The sequence below is a fragment of the Olea europaea genome, unplaced genomic scaffold (genome assembly GCF_002742605.1).
Source record: "Olea europaea var. sylvestris unplaced genomic scaffold, O_europaea_v1 scaffold1579, whole genome shotgun sequence".
Taxonomy (NCBI): domain Eukaryota; kingdom Viridiplantae; phylum Streptophyta; class Magnoliopsida; order Lamiales; family Oleaceae; genus Olea; species Olea europaea.
The window spans coordinates 157,888-174,705 of NW_019233406.1; the positions used below are offsets into that span (position 1 = coordinate 157,888).

The following is a 16,818-nucleotide window of genomic DNA, read 5'->3' on the forward strand; positions in this document are numbered from 1 at the left end:
ATAACTTAACCCGATTTTGGGTATGGTACGACGGAGATTGGCCCTCGAGTATAAAGGCAGAATGGAGCTTGACTGCAACACCTCCTTGTCGAGCAGGGACGTATAACTTGTACAAATCTTTCCATTTTCCAAGTCAATACGATCTAGTCGTTAGTAAAAATGCCCAAAAAATAACATATTCGTAAAGCAAAAACATAGACGCATATGTAAGGCATTTAATGCAGATTTTGATGGGGATCAAATGGTTGTTCATGTACCTTTATCTTCTCTCCAAAAGCTTTCCCTCTCCATGACGAATCACCACAACCACTTACCCAATAAGGCCTTATTAAACAATACAAGATTCCTCAATCTGAGGCCCCCCATTTTTATGGGAAAAGACACTACACCCTTATTAACCAAGTGAAGTTTCATATCCTCCCCTAAACCTCCTCATAGAAACTTCCTTTGAATTCTCTCTAATCTTTTTGCCCCTAAGATGGGAATAGGAAACAATGACAAGAAGTAAGTGGGAAGATTCAATAGAGTGGATTTAATGATGGTAAGACGACCTCCCTTTGGGAGGTACATATGCTTCTGACCCACTAACCTCATCTCCACCCTTTCCACAATATTGTTCCAAATGTGTATATTTTAAATCGTGCTCCTAAAGGGAGGTCAATATATGACATAGGCAGTTGCACAATCCTATAACCTAATATGGTCGCCAACTCCTCCACATTATCGACATCCCCCAATGTGATAGCTTCAGATTTTTCCAAATTTATTTTCAGTCCAGATACAGCTTCAAAGCATAGAAGTAGACGATACAAGTTCCTGAATTGCTCAGCCTCTACATCACGAAGATCAATAGTCGTCTGCAAATAGCAAATGGAATACCTACAATTGGTTAATCATAAAGCCTCTCAACAGACTTTTTTCCATAGCCTTCGCAAGCATCCTATTAAAAGCCTCAATAACAATAACAAATAGCAATGGGGCAACAGATCCCCTTACCTTAAACCTCTACCACTCCGAAAATAACTCTCAGGAGTGACGTTTACCAAAACTAGAAAGGAGACCGTAGAGATACAAAACTGAATCCAACGGCACTACTTATCCCCGATGCCACATCGGCTGATCATATACAAAAGGAATCCCTAGTTCACGTGATCATAGCCTTTCTGTATGTCAAGTTTACATAATATCCCTAGAATCCTTATACGCAATCTCGAGTCAATATATTCATTTGCTATAATAAGTACGGAATCCAATATCCGACGCCATTTGATAAAAGCATTTTGAAATTTAGATACCACTTTCCCCAACACCTCCTTTAATCTATTAGCAAGCACCTTTGCAATAATCTTGTACACCCCACTTACTAAGCTGATAGGACGAAAGTCTTTAATATCCGATGCTCTCATTTTTTTTAATCAACACAATGAATGTAGCATTAAATATCTCAAGAACCTGCGCCATTGAAAGAATAAGTAAAGACAGCTACAATTTCCGATCGTACCACTTCTCAACAAGTCCTATAAAATGAGAATGAGAATCCATCCAGCCCTGGGGTTTTATCGTCATTCATGCTAAATACCGTCTCTCTAATCTCATCCTTCTAAGTGGTCTCTCTAACCAACTGGCATCCTCTTCAATAATAGTAGAAAATTCTAACCCCTCCAACTTAGGCCTCCAGTCAAACAGCTCTCGATACAGGTTTTAATAGAAATTCACCATTTGGGTTTCAATATCTTGTGGGTCCTCATAAGTAACTCTATCAACCTCCAACATAGTGGTAGAATTGTTATGCTTATTAGAATTAGCAGTTATATGAAAAATCTCGGTACATTTATCACCCTCCTTCAACCTTTTGACCCTAGATTTCTGGTGCCAAGCTATTTCCTCCATCTCTACAACCTCTCCAACTTTTCGCTTAATTCTCCACGTCTCTCCCTCTCATTCGCTACCATTCCTCGACTTTCCTCCCTCCTATCCAACTCTTCTATATCTAAGATGCATTGGTTTTTACGCCAGTTAACATCACCCACCACATTTCCATCCCACCTCTTTATATCCTTCATTATGGCTTTCAATTTTTGATCTAACAAATAATTGGGAAACCCCCCCTGAAATCGTAAGATGCTCACCAATCTCGCACTTGCTCCCTAAAGCCTTTTTACTTTTAGTCACATCTTCTCAAACTTAAAAGGTCTTCTTCCACTACATCTCACATTCCCAGCCAGCAAAACAGGGAAGTGGTTAGAGTACACCTTCCTCGATCTTTCTCTAAGTAACCTCTGGATACTTCTCCTTCCACTCTCCACTAATCAGAAATTGATATATTGATACCGGACATGCTATCCCTCATAAATTGCTCACAATAGCCCTTGAGACGAAATCCAACTTAGTTTCTCGTAAGCAAACTAGGTCTGCCCTCCATCCCCTTAGTAGATTTCGGTTACCTAACATTTTCCCTCTTCATTAAGCTCTCTCACATTTCAGCTAATTATTTTTAGAATCATCTTAACTCTATATCATCCCTCCCAAGCAATCTTTTCTTTGACTCGTCATCATTAGCATCATAATTTACTGACCATTCGAGCCGTTTAAGTTCGCGGTTATCTTTTCTTCTTAATTTACAGCCTTGTATACTCATCTCTTGTCCCTATTGGCCTCTAGTTCCTCTAATAAGTGCAAAAGTCTACTTTCATATCCATCGCATGACACACCAATCAAGTTACTAAGATCCTAAATTTTTTGAAGGACCCAATTTGAAGGTGAGGGTCCAACTTCCATCGCATTCACTTCGTTTTTTCTTCTATATGAAGATACTCCTAAGGATCATATGGATATCCCTCTACTTCCTCCACCTGCTCGATATCATTGTGTGTTCTTCCTTTCTTGGTATCATCTATTCACAACACCAGAGTTTAGTCAGTCTCTAATTTCTTTTTCTTTTAGGGGCTTAGTGTATTCTATTATCTGTGTTCCCAACCATGGTTCTTAAACATATTGCCTCGTGCTATTTCAGTACTGTCGAAACTAATCCCTCTATCAATGCATGTACCGTTTCTTGCTCAACTAATAATAATCCATCAATCGGTGGTATCGTCTCCATCATACCTAGTGTCTCTGACTCCAGATTCACCATATTCGGCTTTCCTTTTGTTAGACTAAGGTCCCACCTCTCGAGCTATTTCAATCCTCGAGTCATTATTCTCCTTATCTTTAGTAAGGGCCACTTTCGATGATAACTCCCCAGGAGCCAAGCTTCCTTCATCCACACCCAACCCCATACTTATAATAGTAAAGCATCTTGGACTCCGCTACAGACCCACATCCCACTAGCCTAAATAGTTCTTCCACCTCACCTTTCAATGTCTCAACATGAGCCCTTATTTTAGCACTATTCAATAAACCGTCATATGAACCTTCTGCATGTGATTCCTTAGGATTAGGCATCAGACAATTACTTTCATTTTCACTTACAGTAACTACCTTTTCCTTTCACATTAGCACCCTTCAATTAGCATTCTGCGTGGCCTATAAGTTTGCCATGACTTCGACATAAGTCATTCCTTATCAGCTTCTTTCATTCACCATTCAACGTCTGGCCTTATTTTCAGCAACAAATGAATCAATTACTACTTGAAACACAAGATTGATGCCTATCCTTATAAATTCGTACCTTTCGGCACCATTACCACTCCCTTCCAACGCCTATCCCCATGCTTTGCTATCGTCAAGTACCTACCACGACTATTCACACAATGTTGTGCCAAAAAAGCTCTTGATGACTCATTGAACTTAGAGACAAAATCCTCCAACCTATTAGTCACCCTCAAATTGTCTACCATATTTCACCATCCAAAGTCAGTCGAACCTTTCTATACAGATTGCGTTCGATATGTTCGAGCCCCACTTTGTCATTCTAATAGTATTGAAATTGTTAATAAAAATTGCAAACTCCTTCGTCTCCACTTAAAAATGATGATTGAATATCATATTGTATGTATCCGCTAACTTTCTTCCCTAGTTGTGTGTAAATAGCATATCTGATGGTAAGATAGGCATCGTGGGTGATCCAGAATTAGTCTGAAGAATTTCCTAATTTTTCGGTGTCGGTTTATGGTTGACACGTGCTTGGGAGTTGGCTCCTTGCCTCAATGTACCTTGCCTCAAAATCGCTTACACATCCCGTCGATCAGGCGCTGAGTGGTGCCGGATCTTGCAGAATTTAGGTTTGGATTCCAGATCGGTCCATCTCTCCGTCTATGTTTCTTTTCCATCCACCAGTTTTACCGTCGCCTAGCGTCGCTACTCCATCCCAAATGGTCTCATCTTCAGTCGAGTCATCGGTTCGAAAGACGATGCTAGAGTTTCCACCTAGGGTTGCTGCCTAAGTGTTTGGTTGTATATGTGGCGTGAAGCCGGTGATTTAAGGTTTGCTGTACGACGCGGTATTGTCGTTGTTGGTGTCTACAGGGATCGAAGGTGATTGGGTGATGGTTTTCTTGTTATAGGATTGGGTTTTGGATTTGGATATTAGGATGAGGAATTCATCGGGGAGAGAGAATTCTCAAACTAGCAACTTTGTTTGAAAGATCTCTAACTTTAATTACTTGGAAACACCATTATGAAATAGGAACATTGGCAACCTCTACCGCACTAAAGCTTTTGGACTATCAAATTGAGATGCATAACAAAGCAGAGAAACGTGAACTAAGCAATAATTTATTTTAATTACCTAGAAAAAAGACAACGTCGCAACATGGCTGATGATCATGTCGCGTCAAAATTGAGTTAGTCAAACATGAAGACATGCTGAAATATATGCACGAATAAAAATTTTGACATTAGACCTATTATTTGACCTCAAAAAAATGTTATTTCAATTCTGTAATTTCTTTTTATTCTCTCAAATTGTCATATTATTAATAATTCGAGAGATATAGATTCGAAACCTAAAAGGGATTTAATCAATACTTCTAATTCACCAGAGACTTTAAAACTTCTAGTATAGATCTCACCCTCCCATGTCTCATGAGTCTTTAGGGACACAAAAACTAAACCTAGTATGAGCTAATAGAATCCTCTGTCAGTGCAAGATCAGGCTTACAGTGAGAAGTCCAAATTTTTATGATAAGATACATGTCTTGTCAGTTTGACAATTAGCGCAACTGGCTAGAAAGTCCACTCACATTACATGAATTCTAAGTTGCTTCAAGTTAAATATGCAATTCATAATTAAGAAACTGAGTCAGGACAATTACTGGATAGTAGTTTCCTGCCACAGGTTGAGTAACTGTGAGGGGCCACCCTGGTCTATAATCCCGAACCTGAAAAGCCACAGGGTAATGAAGTCAAATAGGTGGAGAAGAAAGAAAAATGGAGATTATCTCTTCAGAAAGAGAAGGAAAAACTAAGTAACAGAGCGACAAGGTGACTATAAGATAATATTTCATTATTGGCGCATGCCCATAAAACTGCGTGTGTTATTTTTTTCTATTACAACAGTTTAGATACTCTTAATGTTGAAGCAAAATGCATGAAATAGAGAAAATCATTCTCCTCAAGTCAAAAATTTCCAGAAAAACATGGCCAGCTAATTATAGAAGGCAATTCTTGAAAATATAAGACTATAATTCAAGTTGATGTCAAAAAATGGCATGGCGCTCTTTGATCAACTTTTTGAATTTGAACCAAATGGAAGGATTTTAATGCTAGATCTTTGCAATTGTACACAGAAAATATGAGTCTGGGGTCCCCTCTTTTCTACCCCTCATCCCTTTATACAGGCGGTGGACTGAAAAAAGCTACCATGACTCAAATTACAATGTTCCGAACTAGGAATTTGTGCAACCGCCCGTTTAATGGAATCCGATTGATTGAAAGGTCGACTGAGGGGGGTCTCATTATGACAACTAGGCATTCGGCCAGTACACTAAGTATCATGTCACCTTCTTGATTGGTTGGTCACGGTGATGCTACCGTCAAGGTGGAGTACTTCATCTATCGTGTCAAAATGATGTTTCCGTATGATGTCTCCCATAATTTGACTCCGACATCCGATTATTGGATACTGGTCCGAGGTTCCAAGCTAACGTGTCTAAATTCCTTCAGGTAGGCTTCTTCGATCAAGTCAAAGGGGTCCAAACTCGTACGATGCGGTATCTTATATTGGCAGCAAGTATACAACCTTAATATTCATCTCGAATGCTTGGAAAGTTAATTTGTGGACCATTTCAACAAAGTGTAAAATATACAGGTGTAAAACGGGGAAAAAATATGTACATGTAACGTGTTTGCTAATCAAAGGACAAACTAAGATAGAAAAGAAAAGTACAATTTCTTAAAAGACAACGCCTTCATATTTGCTTGATCTACAGATGAAAGAGAAGAATATTGAAAGACTTACCCTTTTGAGGAAGTCCCTCCCATTGGAATCAGTGTAGAACACTGAATCTGTGGCCATATTAGCTGTCATTCTTGTAATAACTTCTTTCCCAACACTATCATCCATAGGAATTGGACCAATCTTAAATAATAACTACGTATTAGAACTTACAGAAAAGGGGAAAACAGTTGTCAGGTGAAAGTGGGAAAATAATGGGAAAGGTAAGGTGAACAAGACTGACTTACAGTGAACTCAACTTCAGCATGATCTTTATCTCGGTAAACTCTAATAATCTGAAAGTTTATGCATGAGTACATCCTGATAAGTGACACAATGATTGTGTAAAACAATGAAGATAGATGTAATTTTACATGCCATAGCCCATATGCACAAGAACTTTCTCCGCCCAGTAAAAAAAAAAAAAAAAAAATTAATTAAAATGAGAGAATAAAACACAATAAGGTATATATAGAAAAGTGAAATTATACTGAAGTTTAGTGTATATTGGTGATATATTTGCAATTGGACAATTTCTTGTGAGATATTTCCTGTTTAGTTATGAGATTTTCCAAACGAACATTATTCAAAAGTAAAACCAGCTGGACGAAAGTTGCATGCAACTTTTTGTTGTAAGATGTTGAGAGATTAGACTCATAATTAATAAAATCGACAACCTGGTAAACCCATGAATTGAATTGCTGGTGAACCTCATGAACAAGTGGTCCCCTTATGACCTTCAAAGGAACCTGCAATCAGCATACCGAATATCAATAACCTGAGAGTAATAAATAAGCAAAGTATGACATGCCAGCTTAATTTCCAATTAATGGACACAAAGTATAGAATAATGATCCAGTGCTCTGGAATGTTAAGAATTACTTGGACCACCTATACAGTTAAAGAAACACCTATTCCTAGCTGGAGAAAAGATCACTCACTGATCTTGAGACAGCTTGAGGTGGCGATCCGTTGGGTCGAAAAATGTAAGCACCAGAACTCTGCATGGGACACATATGATTAGCACAGAAATTGTTTGATCCACTCAAATGTAGGGCTAGTACATGCATAATGTATTAAATAAAAGTGGATGTATGTATACCTGGGGATCAGCATCTCCCTCGCTTGAAGCATACCAAAGATAGCTTTGTTGTACTGGTATATCAATCTATTTAAACCACATCAATCATGTGTAGGTGAGGGTATTTCTTCATCAGGTCAGAGGTCGAACTAAATTCTTCATAGATTGCTGCTAAATAATATATTAATGCCCGACCCCGGAAAAATAATAATAATAATAACACTAGACGTCTTGGTGTGCATATCTCTTACAGTGAAAGCATTTAACGAATCTGTGGCACCTTATTTAAGTTAAGACGGTGAGAGCATTTTGAATAACTAAGGTGTTAAGACGGCTTATTATGTACAATGTTTCATAAGCACATAAGAAAACTTGTGCAAATGTCTGTCATTCTACTATAGTACTCTCAAACCCTAAAAATATTCCCAGAATATGAAAGGAGACTTATAAATAGTTTTGTGGTGTTAAAATTGGTATCATTTCATACAAGACTACCAGGATGAATTAATGTTTGGCATCACAAGTAAGAAATGTTCAAGAAAGTTTATTTAGCTATAAGACAATTGCCTAACAAAATGTGAACAGTGTTCTAAAGTTATTTTAGTTATTAAAGAATGCCATTACTAAGGTTAAAATTTTACAAAAAAAAACCCAAAAGGCTAGAATTGTTTGATAAATTTACTAGCACAAGAAGAAATCAGAGAACAAAAAAAATATATCATACACCTTTTGTCAAGAATAATGAATTACAGTTTTCATTCCATTTACTGAGGGATCTTACCCTAGATTTAGAATTGAACATGCGTTTAAGTTGCCCAGAATCTGAAGAAAAGGACAACTTCAAGTTTCCCGGCCCAATTTCAATTGTCTCTTCTTTTGGACTATCCATCGTTGACACAGACATATTGCTACTATTTCCTGAATCATTGTAGCAGAAACTATGTTACTCTAACTCTTCTAACACATAGTCACCAATGTTGCTCAATCGGCTTTCAGCAGTTAGTCTGGTACCTCACAGATTTTCCAATGATCATAAAGTAAATCAAACATGCTAAATAAATAAATGATACAATAGAGATAATATTGGAGACACCCCCTCACATTTCAAAAAAATCACTAACCTCCCATGTTTCTAGATTTGAGTCTGGCATACACACCTAACCATTTTTTTTTTTTTTTGCCAAATATAATCTATTATACCTTAAATGCCCTAGCGAGAAAAAGATGAAATTTTCTACAATTGGTTACAATTTATTCGAAGTAAAATAAAAATATAAAATTGACATTATATACAGAGCACGGTGGACGTAAATGAAATTTTAAGCATTACTTATTTTGTTCTGAAATATTACAATGATTAGTGCATAAATCACGTTAACATAGCATTCTAATATGTAACATGATCACTACTTGATAAATTAATTTTGAAGGTGTATAATGTATTAATGAACTAGTATACTATTGTTTAGCTAAATATTACTTCAATTGCAAAAAAAGTACATTGCTTGGGAAGTGTTTACAAAAGGATTTGTTCATAAATATATAAAGATGAGTGGTAGATAAGTTGATAGTACTTATAAGTCCTATGAAATGTGTAGATAAAAATTGAGTTGACCCTTTTTCACAAACGATTTATAAACACCATAAATTTATAAAAATGAATTTTTATTGATATGTTTGAATTTGTACAAAATAAGTAATTAATTAAAAACTTTAAATAACTATTACCAAAATTTTCCACAAATTTTAGGTTTAAATTTCCACTACCATACATATTTAGAATTGTGACTGCATATAGTCTTTAAGTATTAATTAATTATTAAAGGAAACAAATTAAATCATAACTTATTTGCAAAAAGTTCGTCTTTTGCATAACACGGGCATTTTAGGTATATCAACCTCATTTCTGATGATGCATAGCTCTCAAATCTAGAAATAAAAATGATCAGTGATGTTTTTTAAATGTGAAGAGGTTTCTCTGATATTATAAGAAATGTGAATGAGTGTCCATGATATTGTCTCTTCGCAATAATATTAAACGTAGTTGAATAAGCATTTAAAACCAGTTTTACTATGTTAACATCATTTTACCATAAACATAGAAAGATGAAGATTAACAAAATAATGATCTTTGGCCTTTTGATAATACATAAGAATATGATGACATAGCTCTTGTACATTATGGAATTATTTCTATTTTATCTATTCCACAGAGTTAAAAAAAGAGCCTCTAATCAGAAATTTAATCCGGAGATGTTGAAATTAGACACAATATCAAGTAGAAACCACTATAAGAATGGTATATTGTTCAGAAAAAAGGTAGGACTAGTACCTCTCCAAGATGCTTTAGATATGAAGAAAGTATTCCAACCCAGAGGTGGCACAGATGCTTGAAAGAAAAGCCAGAATTGTGGAGCTTTTTTTGATGCAATTCCAATATGTGCCTTGACATAGAAGCTTCTCAGGTTGCTTGTAACATTGTCCAACTCCACATATTGTGACTCAATAATTTTTCCCGCAGAATTTTTAACAAGAAGGTTTTGGTCATTAACCTGTAAATTATTCATCTGGTGGTTACTCGCAGATAATACAAGTTGTGTATAACCATGCCAAAGGAAAAAGAAAAAGAAAAGAAATACAGATGTTAAAATATAATCTTAGGTGCTCAGCAGCTCCAAATAACTGAGAACAATGATGTTAATTGTAGGAAAACCCAACTTGGATACAATTTATATGAATAGAGGCTAATTGAAGTTTAATTATAGTTGATTTGAAGCAACTGAAGATTAGCCGGATTGCAAGAGATCAATTGGAAATATTAATGGAGCATTCGGTAAAAATTCGTAAGTTTCGGAAGTTAAATTCAACATTTAGAAAGTTTGAGGAATAAATTACAAATTTTGACACTTGTCTCGGGTCAACTGTTATGATTTTGGAATAAAGAGAACTTATTGCAAAATAATAGAAGATGAAGGACTAAAGTCATATGAGAAAAGGAGTCCAAATGAAATAGGAGTTTGTTCCCTTTTATTTTTTAAACTCTTAGGTAGAAATCAATTTAAACAAGAATTTTACTTAAATAAAGTTCTATAAATACATGCCTTAATCCAACAATGCGGTACTTGTAGTGTTTCATTATACACATATATTCAAACCAAGGTTTGGTGACTCATTATACATATATAATTCAAACCAATGGGGGGGGGGGGGAATCAATGAAGGAGCTAGGGTTTCAAGGATTTCACAAGAAGAGGACGATTTTTGGGGCAACATCTTCATCTTTTTTCTCATTTTTTTCCCTTAATACTAGGTGATATATTTTAATTCCTTCTTGTTTTATTCTTCTCCTATGATGTATAATTAAATATATAGGATGAATGATTATAACCTAGTTTGGAACCTTATTTTTAATTAAAAAAATTTTAAATATCCAATTGATTTTGTGAATTGTTTTTACTTCTATTTTTAATGTTTGGATTAATTGGACACTAATTTATTGATTTCATAAACAATAATTACATAGAGATGTGTATTATTTGTTTAGAACACATAGTAAACGTAGAAATACTTATGCTAGTTTATTGTGATCGTTACATGAATTCTTAGAACATAAGTGCATTTAATTAAGATTGATTCACATAGAGATATGAAATTGAATTAATTAAATAGATTCAATGAGAACTCGAGAAGTAAATTGAATACATTAGAAGAATTCAATCAGGTAAAAATAATCAATTGTATGAAACTCGGTAATTGAGATTAAAGGGATAACTATGGTAAAATCATGAATCCTAACACTTAAACCATCACATTAAAAAATCACTTTTATTTGCCTTTAGTATATTAAAATAGAAAATCACACAAAAAAAAATAACTCTTTTATTCGTTTTCGATCAAATTCAAGTTAGGAATAATTGAACGAATTGTTAGATACTAGTCCTCGTATGAACGATATTTAGACTCATAGATCAACTTTATTACTTGTAAAAACTTATATACTTAATGGATATAAAAATCGGCAATAAGTTTTTGGCGCCGTTCCGGTGATTATTTTTATTTAATATTATTTTTAATTATTTCATGCTTTTTATTTTTTTCTTTTTCTTTCGAATGATCTACTTGCTTTTCTTTGCTTGATAGAGAATGAAAAGAAGCAAGAGGTTAAAAATTCACAATGATTGATTCTAACTTAAATAAAGGTGACATGTTCTTTGGAGAATTCCACTTTAGATAATACCTTAAAATGTGGGATACAATCAACATATCGTATTTGATAAGTATGGCTTCTCAAAGGGATTAAATATCAAATTTATTGCTTATGAAGAGATTAGACCGACTTGTGAATATTGTGGTGCATTGCATTATACTAAAATGCCTGTTATTGGCGACTCCAAAAGAAGTAAGGAAAACCATCTTTGATGGTCCATTTGAAGAACAAGATGTTTACGGTGAAATAATTATGGGAGACGTCATCATGCAAAAATATAACAAAAATTGAAGATAAAATAATATCGGATGAGTTAAGTAACATACTTATGAATGATCTCTTCAGTAATAAAACTGAGGAACCAACAACTAAATAAGAAGAATATGTAGAAACGAACGTATTAATCATGAAGGAGCCGAACGAATTAGTGATATTCAAATAAGATGGAATTAACATGCAAACCTCCAACTTTATTGAATTTGTGATTAAAAATGATGAGGAAATCGAAGCATTCATAGTTGAGTTCAAATTTGGTAATTTTGGCAAGGCATAACATATTCAAAAGGACAATAATATATTGGAGGACGTGCAAGATGGTGTGATGACAACCTATGAAAGCTAAACAAGACCTCCAAAGCCCTATTAAAAATTCCATGAAAAATCATTTCTCAAAGTCCAGTTTGAGACTATAAATTAAGAACTAATGGAAGTAACCCATCTTTCTAACCCTTAACTCTTTAATTTTGGTTATTACTATTTCATTTAGTATATGGGCACGTTTAAAAAAAAAATTAGTTGAAAAACTTTTAGTTTTAAAATTTTTGTTATTTTTCGGTTCATCATTTTAACACATTTGTGTAAGAAATAAATTAATTAATTAATTACAAAAACTTGGTGCAAGAGCGCATGGCGCCACCCCATCCCTTTCCCTTTTTTTCGCTTTTCTTTCTTTCTTTCCTTCTTTTTTTATTTTTTTTATTTTTTATTTTTCTTACTAAAAGACTTGAAATTTTTTTCTTCTCTTTTTTGTTATTTAAATAATAATAATAATAATTTTTTTCCTTCTTTCTTTTCTTTATTATTATTATTATTATTATTATTATTATTATTATTATTATTATTATTATTATTATTATTATTATTATTATTATTATTATTATTTTCATTTCATTTTTTTAGGTCAAAACTAGTTTACAATCATAATTCCAAATTAAATTAGTGTAAATTCGCATATGGATATATTGTTAGTTATTTTTCTATTCGTTTTCTGGTATAATGAAAATAGTTTACAAAACGAGCAAGGAAAAGGCATTGAAGAGAATTCAAACACCAAGTGCTAAACAAGAAACATCATATACACGGCAAGTATTGCTAACTCTTCTTTAAGCCTCTTTTGTGCACACATTGAGGACCATGTGTATTTTAAGTTTGGGAGTGTAGATTAGTTAGTTACATTTATTTGCATGTTTGTGATACTTTTGACAAAAAATAATAATAAGTGAAAAAGTTTAATTTTTTTTCTTAGTTTATGTGCGTTTGTGTGAATTAGAAAGCCTTGTCAACTAATTGAAATTATTTAAAGTTGTTTATGTTTCATAAATTGTGAATAGGTGGTGCAATTATTTTCGCTAATTCAATATTTGTTTATGTTAGATCATATTATATCGAGCTTATAGTCGTGATAATTATTATGTATTTTTTGAATTGGTTACATTGATGGAATATGTTGAATGAACTTAGGTCTTTATAAGCTAAGATCATAATATATAGCACAATCACTTAACCTATTAAAAAGGATAATTTTGGGGTGGTTGATCCGTTGTTGAGAGCTATTTAAATATGTGTTGATTCCGTGCATATTGAATATTTGTGTGGAATATTTTTGGCTAACAAATATAGACTAGGTGAAAACCATCTACAAGGGGTTTGATTTCAATTACTTACCGAAAAAAGTAAAAAGCATTGCACTAGCCATGGCACGTAAGAAAAAATTACATATATTGTTATGTGATGCTAATCTTGAGTAATTTGGTCGTATTTATCACCAATGTTTAGGAGATGATCTATTATAGAAGAAGGCTACCTGTAATCTAGAGTGAAAAATACCTTCGAAAAAAAAAAAGATCCCAAAAATAAAAAAAAAAGTGACACAATAAAAAAACACCATAGTGTGTTGGGGCAGTGGCAAAATAACTATAAAGCATTATTTCTGCTCGGCTAAACCTTGGATACTTAATTTGAAATTTAGACTTTTGGTGGGAGTTATTATCCTAGTTGAAGCCAGGAGGTTGAAACATTAAAATTTTAGGAGAATTGTCACATATTAAGATAGGGACTTTCATTGGTGAAACCCATCCAAATTTGAGTGGGAATGTAAATGAGTGTTGTGTGCTCAACCTTAGAATAAACACCTCGGGAATGTGATTGAAAAATAAGCTTGGGAGTTTGCATCCTACGAGATAGAAAGAAAATATTTGAATATTAAGGGTTGGGTTATAATCAATTTAAAAATTTATGATAATTTGATTAGCTATGCACACACACACACACACATCGATCAAGCATAGAATAAGTCAAGAATTAGTTTTAGTTGAATTACTTATAAACTTTTTGTGAAATATCAAATGATTTCAATACTTGATATGAGTTCAGTAAAGTTAGCTAATACATTACATTTTTTTGTTTGCTTGTATGTTTAGTAGATAGTCTTGCTCATAACGAATGAGAGTTTAAGTCTAGAGGTATTTGATAAGTGCATTTTATGTGCTTATTCATGTTCTATTCTTATTTAATTATAAATAAATTGAGTGATTATCTACTTAATTTGTGTAACTTATGTTAATTGAAGGAAAATCTCAATTTAGATACAGTTTATATTGAAATAGGCTATTTGAAGCTTAATTAGAATTGATTTGAAGCAATTGAAGATTATCAGGAATGCAATAGATCAACTGGAAGTATTAATGGAGCATTCGGTAAAAATTCATAAGTTTTAGGAGTTAAATTCGACAATTGGAAAGCTTGAAAACTAAATTGCAAACTTTAAAACTTGTCTCTTGTCAACTATTATGATTTTAGAATGAAGACGACTTAATTGTAAAATAATGAAAGATGAAGGGCTAAAGTCATATGAGAAAAGGAATCCAATTGAAAAAGGAATTTGTTTCTTTTTATTTCTTAAACTCTTTTGTAGAAATTAACTTGAACTCATTCGAGGAAGTCAAGTTGAATAGGGATTTTACTTAAATCTTATTCTATAAATTCATACCTCAGTCCAACAATTAAAACGGAGCTTGTAGAGTTCCATTGTACACATATATTCAAGCCAATGCTTGGGATTCATTATACATATATTATTGAAACCAAAAGGAGGGAAAAATATCATAAAATCAATCAAGGAGCTAGGGTTTCAAGGATTTCACAAGAAGAGACAGTCATCTTTTTCTCTTTTTCATTAATACTCGGTGACGTACTTTAATTCCTAGTTGTTTTATTCTTCTCCTATGATGTGTAATTAACTATTTAGTTCTGATGAATGATTATAACCTAGTTTGGAACCTTATTTTTAATTAAAAAGTTTTAAATGTCCAATTGATTTTGTGAATTGTTTTTACTTCAATTCTTAATACTTGGATTAATTGGCCACTAATTCATTGATTTCGTGAACAATAATTATTAGAGATGTGTATTATTTGTTAAGACCATGTGGTAAAAGTCGGTAATTAGTATAAAACGTAGAGATACTTTTCTAGTTATTGCAATTGTTACATGAATTCTTAGAACATAAGTGCATTTAACTAATATTAATTTACATAGAGATATAAAATTGAATTAGTTAAATGAGTAATAAAAACTCGAGATAGGTAAATTGAATACATTAATAAAATTTGATCGAGTAAATGCAATCAATTGTATAAAACTTGGTAATTGAGATTAAAGGGATAACTATGGCAAAATCATGAATCCTAACACTTAAACCATCATATTAAAAAATCACTTTTATTTATTTTAGTATATTAAAATAGAAAATTATTAAAAGAAAATTAACTATTTTATTTGTTTTAGATCAAAAATTCAAATTAGGAATAATTGAACAAATTATTAAATAGTAGTCCTTCTGAGAATAATATCTTGACTCATAGGTTTACTTTATTACTTGTAACGATCCGTACACTTGTGGGATACAAAAATCGACAACATTCAGGCATTCATCAAGTTATGCATTTCACAAACACGAGCATAGTAATAGAATTCCACAACCGTCATAACATAGAAAGATTGAAATGAAGAAAATGAAACACTTACAGGGATTCTGACAATGTCAGTACGTTCCCATCCAAGCGGGTTATATGCCACCACAACCTGAGATAACAATATATACCAAATGATACATTTTCCAGGGCATTAAATCAGTAAGACAGATTAATAAGAAGAAGAAATTACCAAATTTTGTCCTTGTGGTATGTTAGCTTCTGTAGGTGGACAGAAGCTTATATTGAGTAACAGGCACTGTTCACAAATGAAAAGGTAAACAGAACGAAAAGACGGCATTAGGCCAGAATCAGCAAACTAATTATCTGAATTTGAAAGAAACTCGAAAAAAAAGTCATTCAAATCAGCTGAGAATATCTAAGATGTATACAATCCATTTCCAAACATATAATTAAACTTAAATAGGATATCAATCAAATAACAGTAGCATTTTGATAGAACAGCATTCAAATTTCATTTCATTTCCCAAATACATTAAGTCCTTAGCGATTTACTTTCATCATTGAACAAAAGAAAATTGACGAAGTCATCTAGAGTTTGATCTTGATTCGGAAAAATTCGAGCCCCGTTTGGTACCTATTTTTTTTCAAAATGCATTTTTCTCTCTCTTCTTTTCAACCACACATTCTTCATTAAAATAATATTACATGTAAATCAAAAACATTTCCTTATTTTTCAACCACACATTTCCCATCAACGTACTATTCCAAAATTTATTTTTACATAAAAATGGCTCCCAAACACCCTCTCAAAAATTTCTTTTTCTTCTTTAGTTTTTGAAAATGCATAGCATGCTTCTTGATTACTAGCTCCACTTTAAAATCTCTCTCTCTCTCTCTCTCACTCTCTCTCAGGTAATGTGAATATTTATCTATTTTTCTC

General features: G+C 33.2%; 1 protein-coding gene across 1 annotated transcript in view; it reads right to left on the reverse strand.

The window, feature by feature from the left end:
• Positions 1-16,818, reverse strand: part of LOC111376935 (alpha-mannosidase-like) — a 42,154-nt gene that overhangs the window by 6,234 nt on the left and 19,102 nt on the right. Inside the window, exons 13-22 of the mRNA XM_022999952.1 lie at positions 16,108-16,173; positions 15,970-16,026; positions 9,790-10,009; positions 8,239-8,375; positions 7,479-7,544; positions 7,318-7,377; positions 7,054-7,125; positions 6,625-6,672; positions 6,401-6,520; positions 5,256-5,321 (exon numbers count right to left, since the gene is read on the reverse strand). Of these exons, the coding sequence (XP_022855720.1) occupies positions 5,256-5,321; positions 6,401-6,520; positions 6,625-6,672; positions 7,054-7,125; positions 7,318-7,377; positions 7,479-7,544; positions 8,239-8,375; positions 9,790-10,009; positions 15,970-16,026; positions 16,108-16,173 (912 nt within the window). The remainder of the gene's footprint in view (positions 1-5,255; positions 5,322-6,400; positions 6,521-6,624; positions 6,673-7,053; positions 7,126-7,317; positions 7,378-7,478; positions 7,545-8,238; positions 8,376-9,789; positions 10,010-15,969; positions 16,027-16,107; positions 16,174-16,818) is intronic.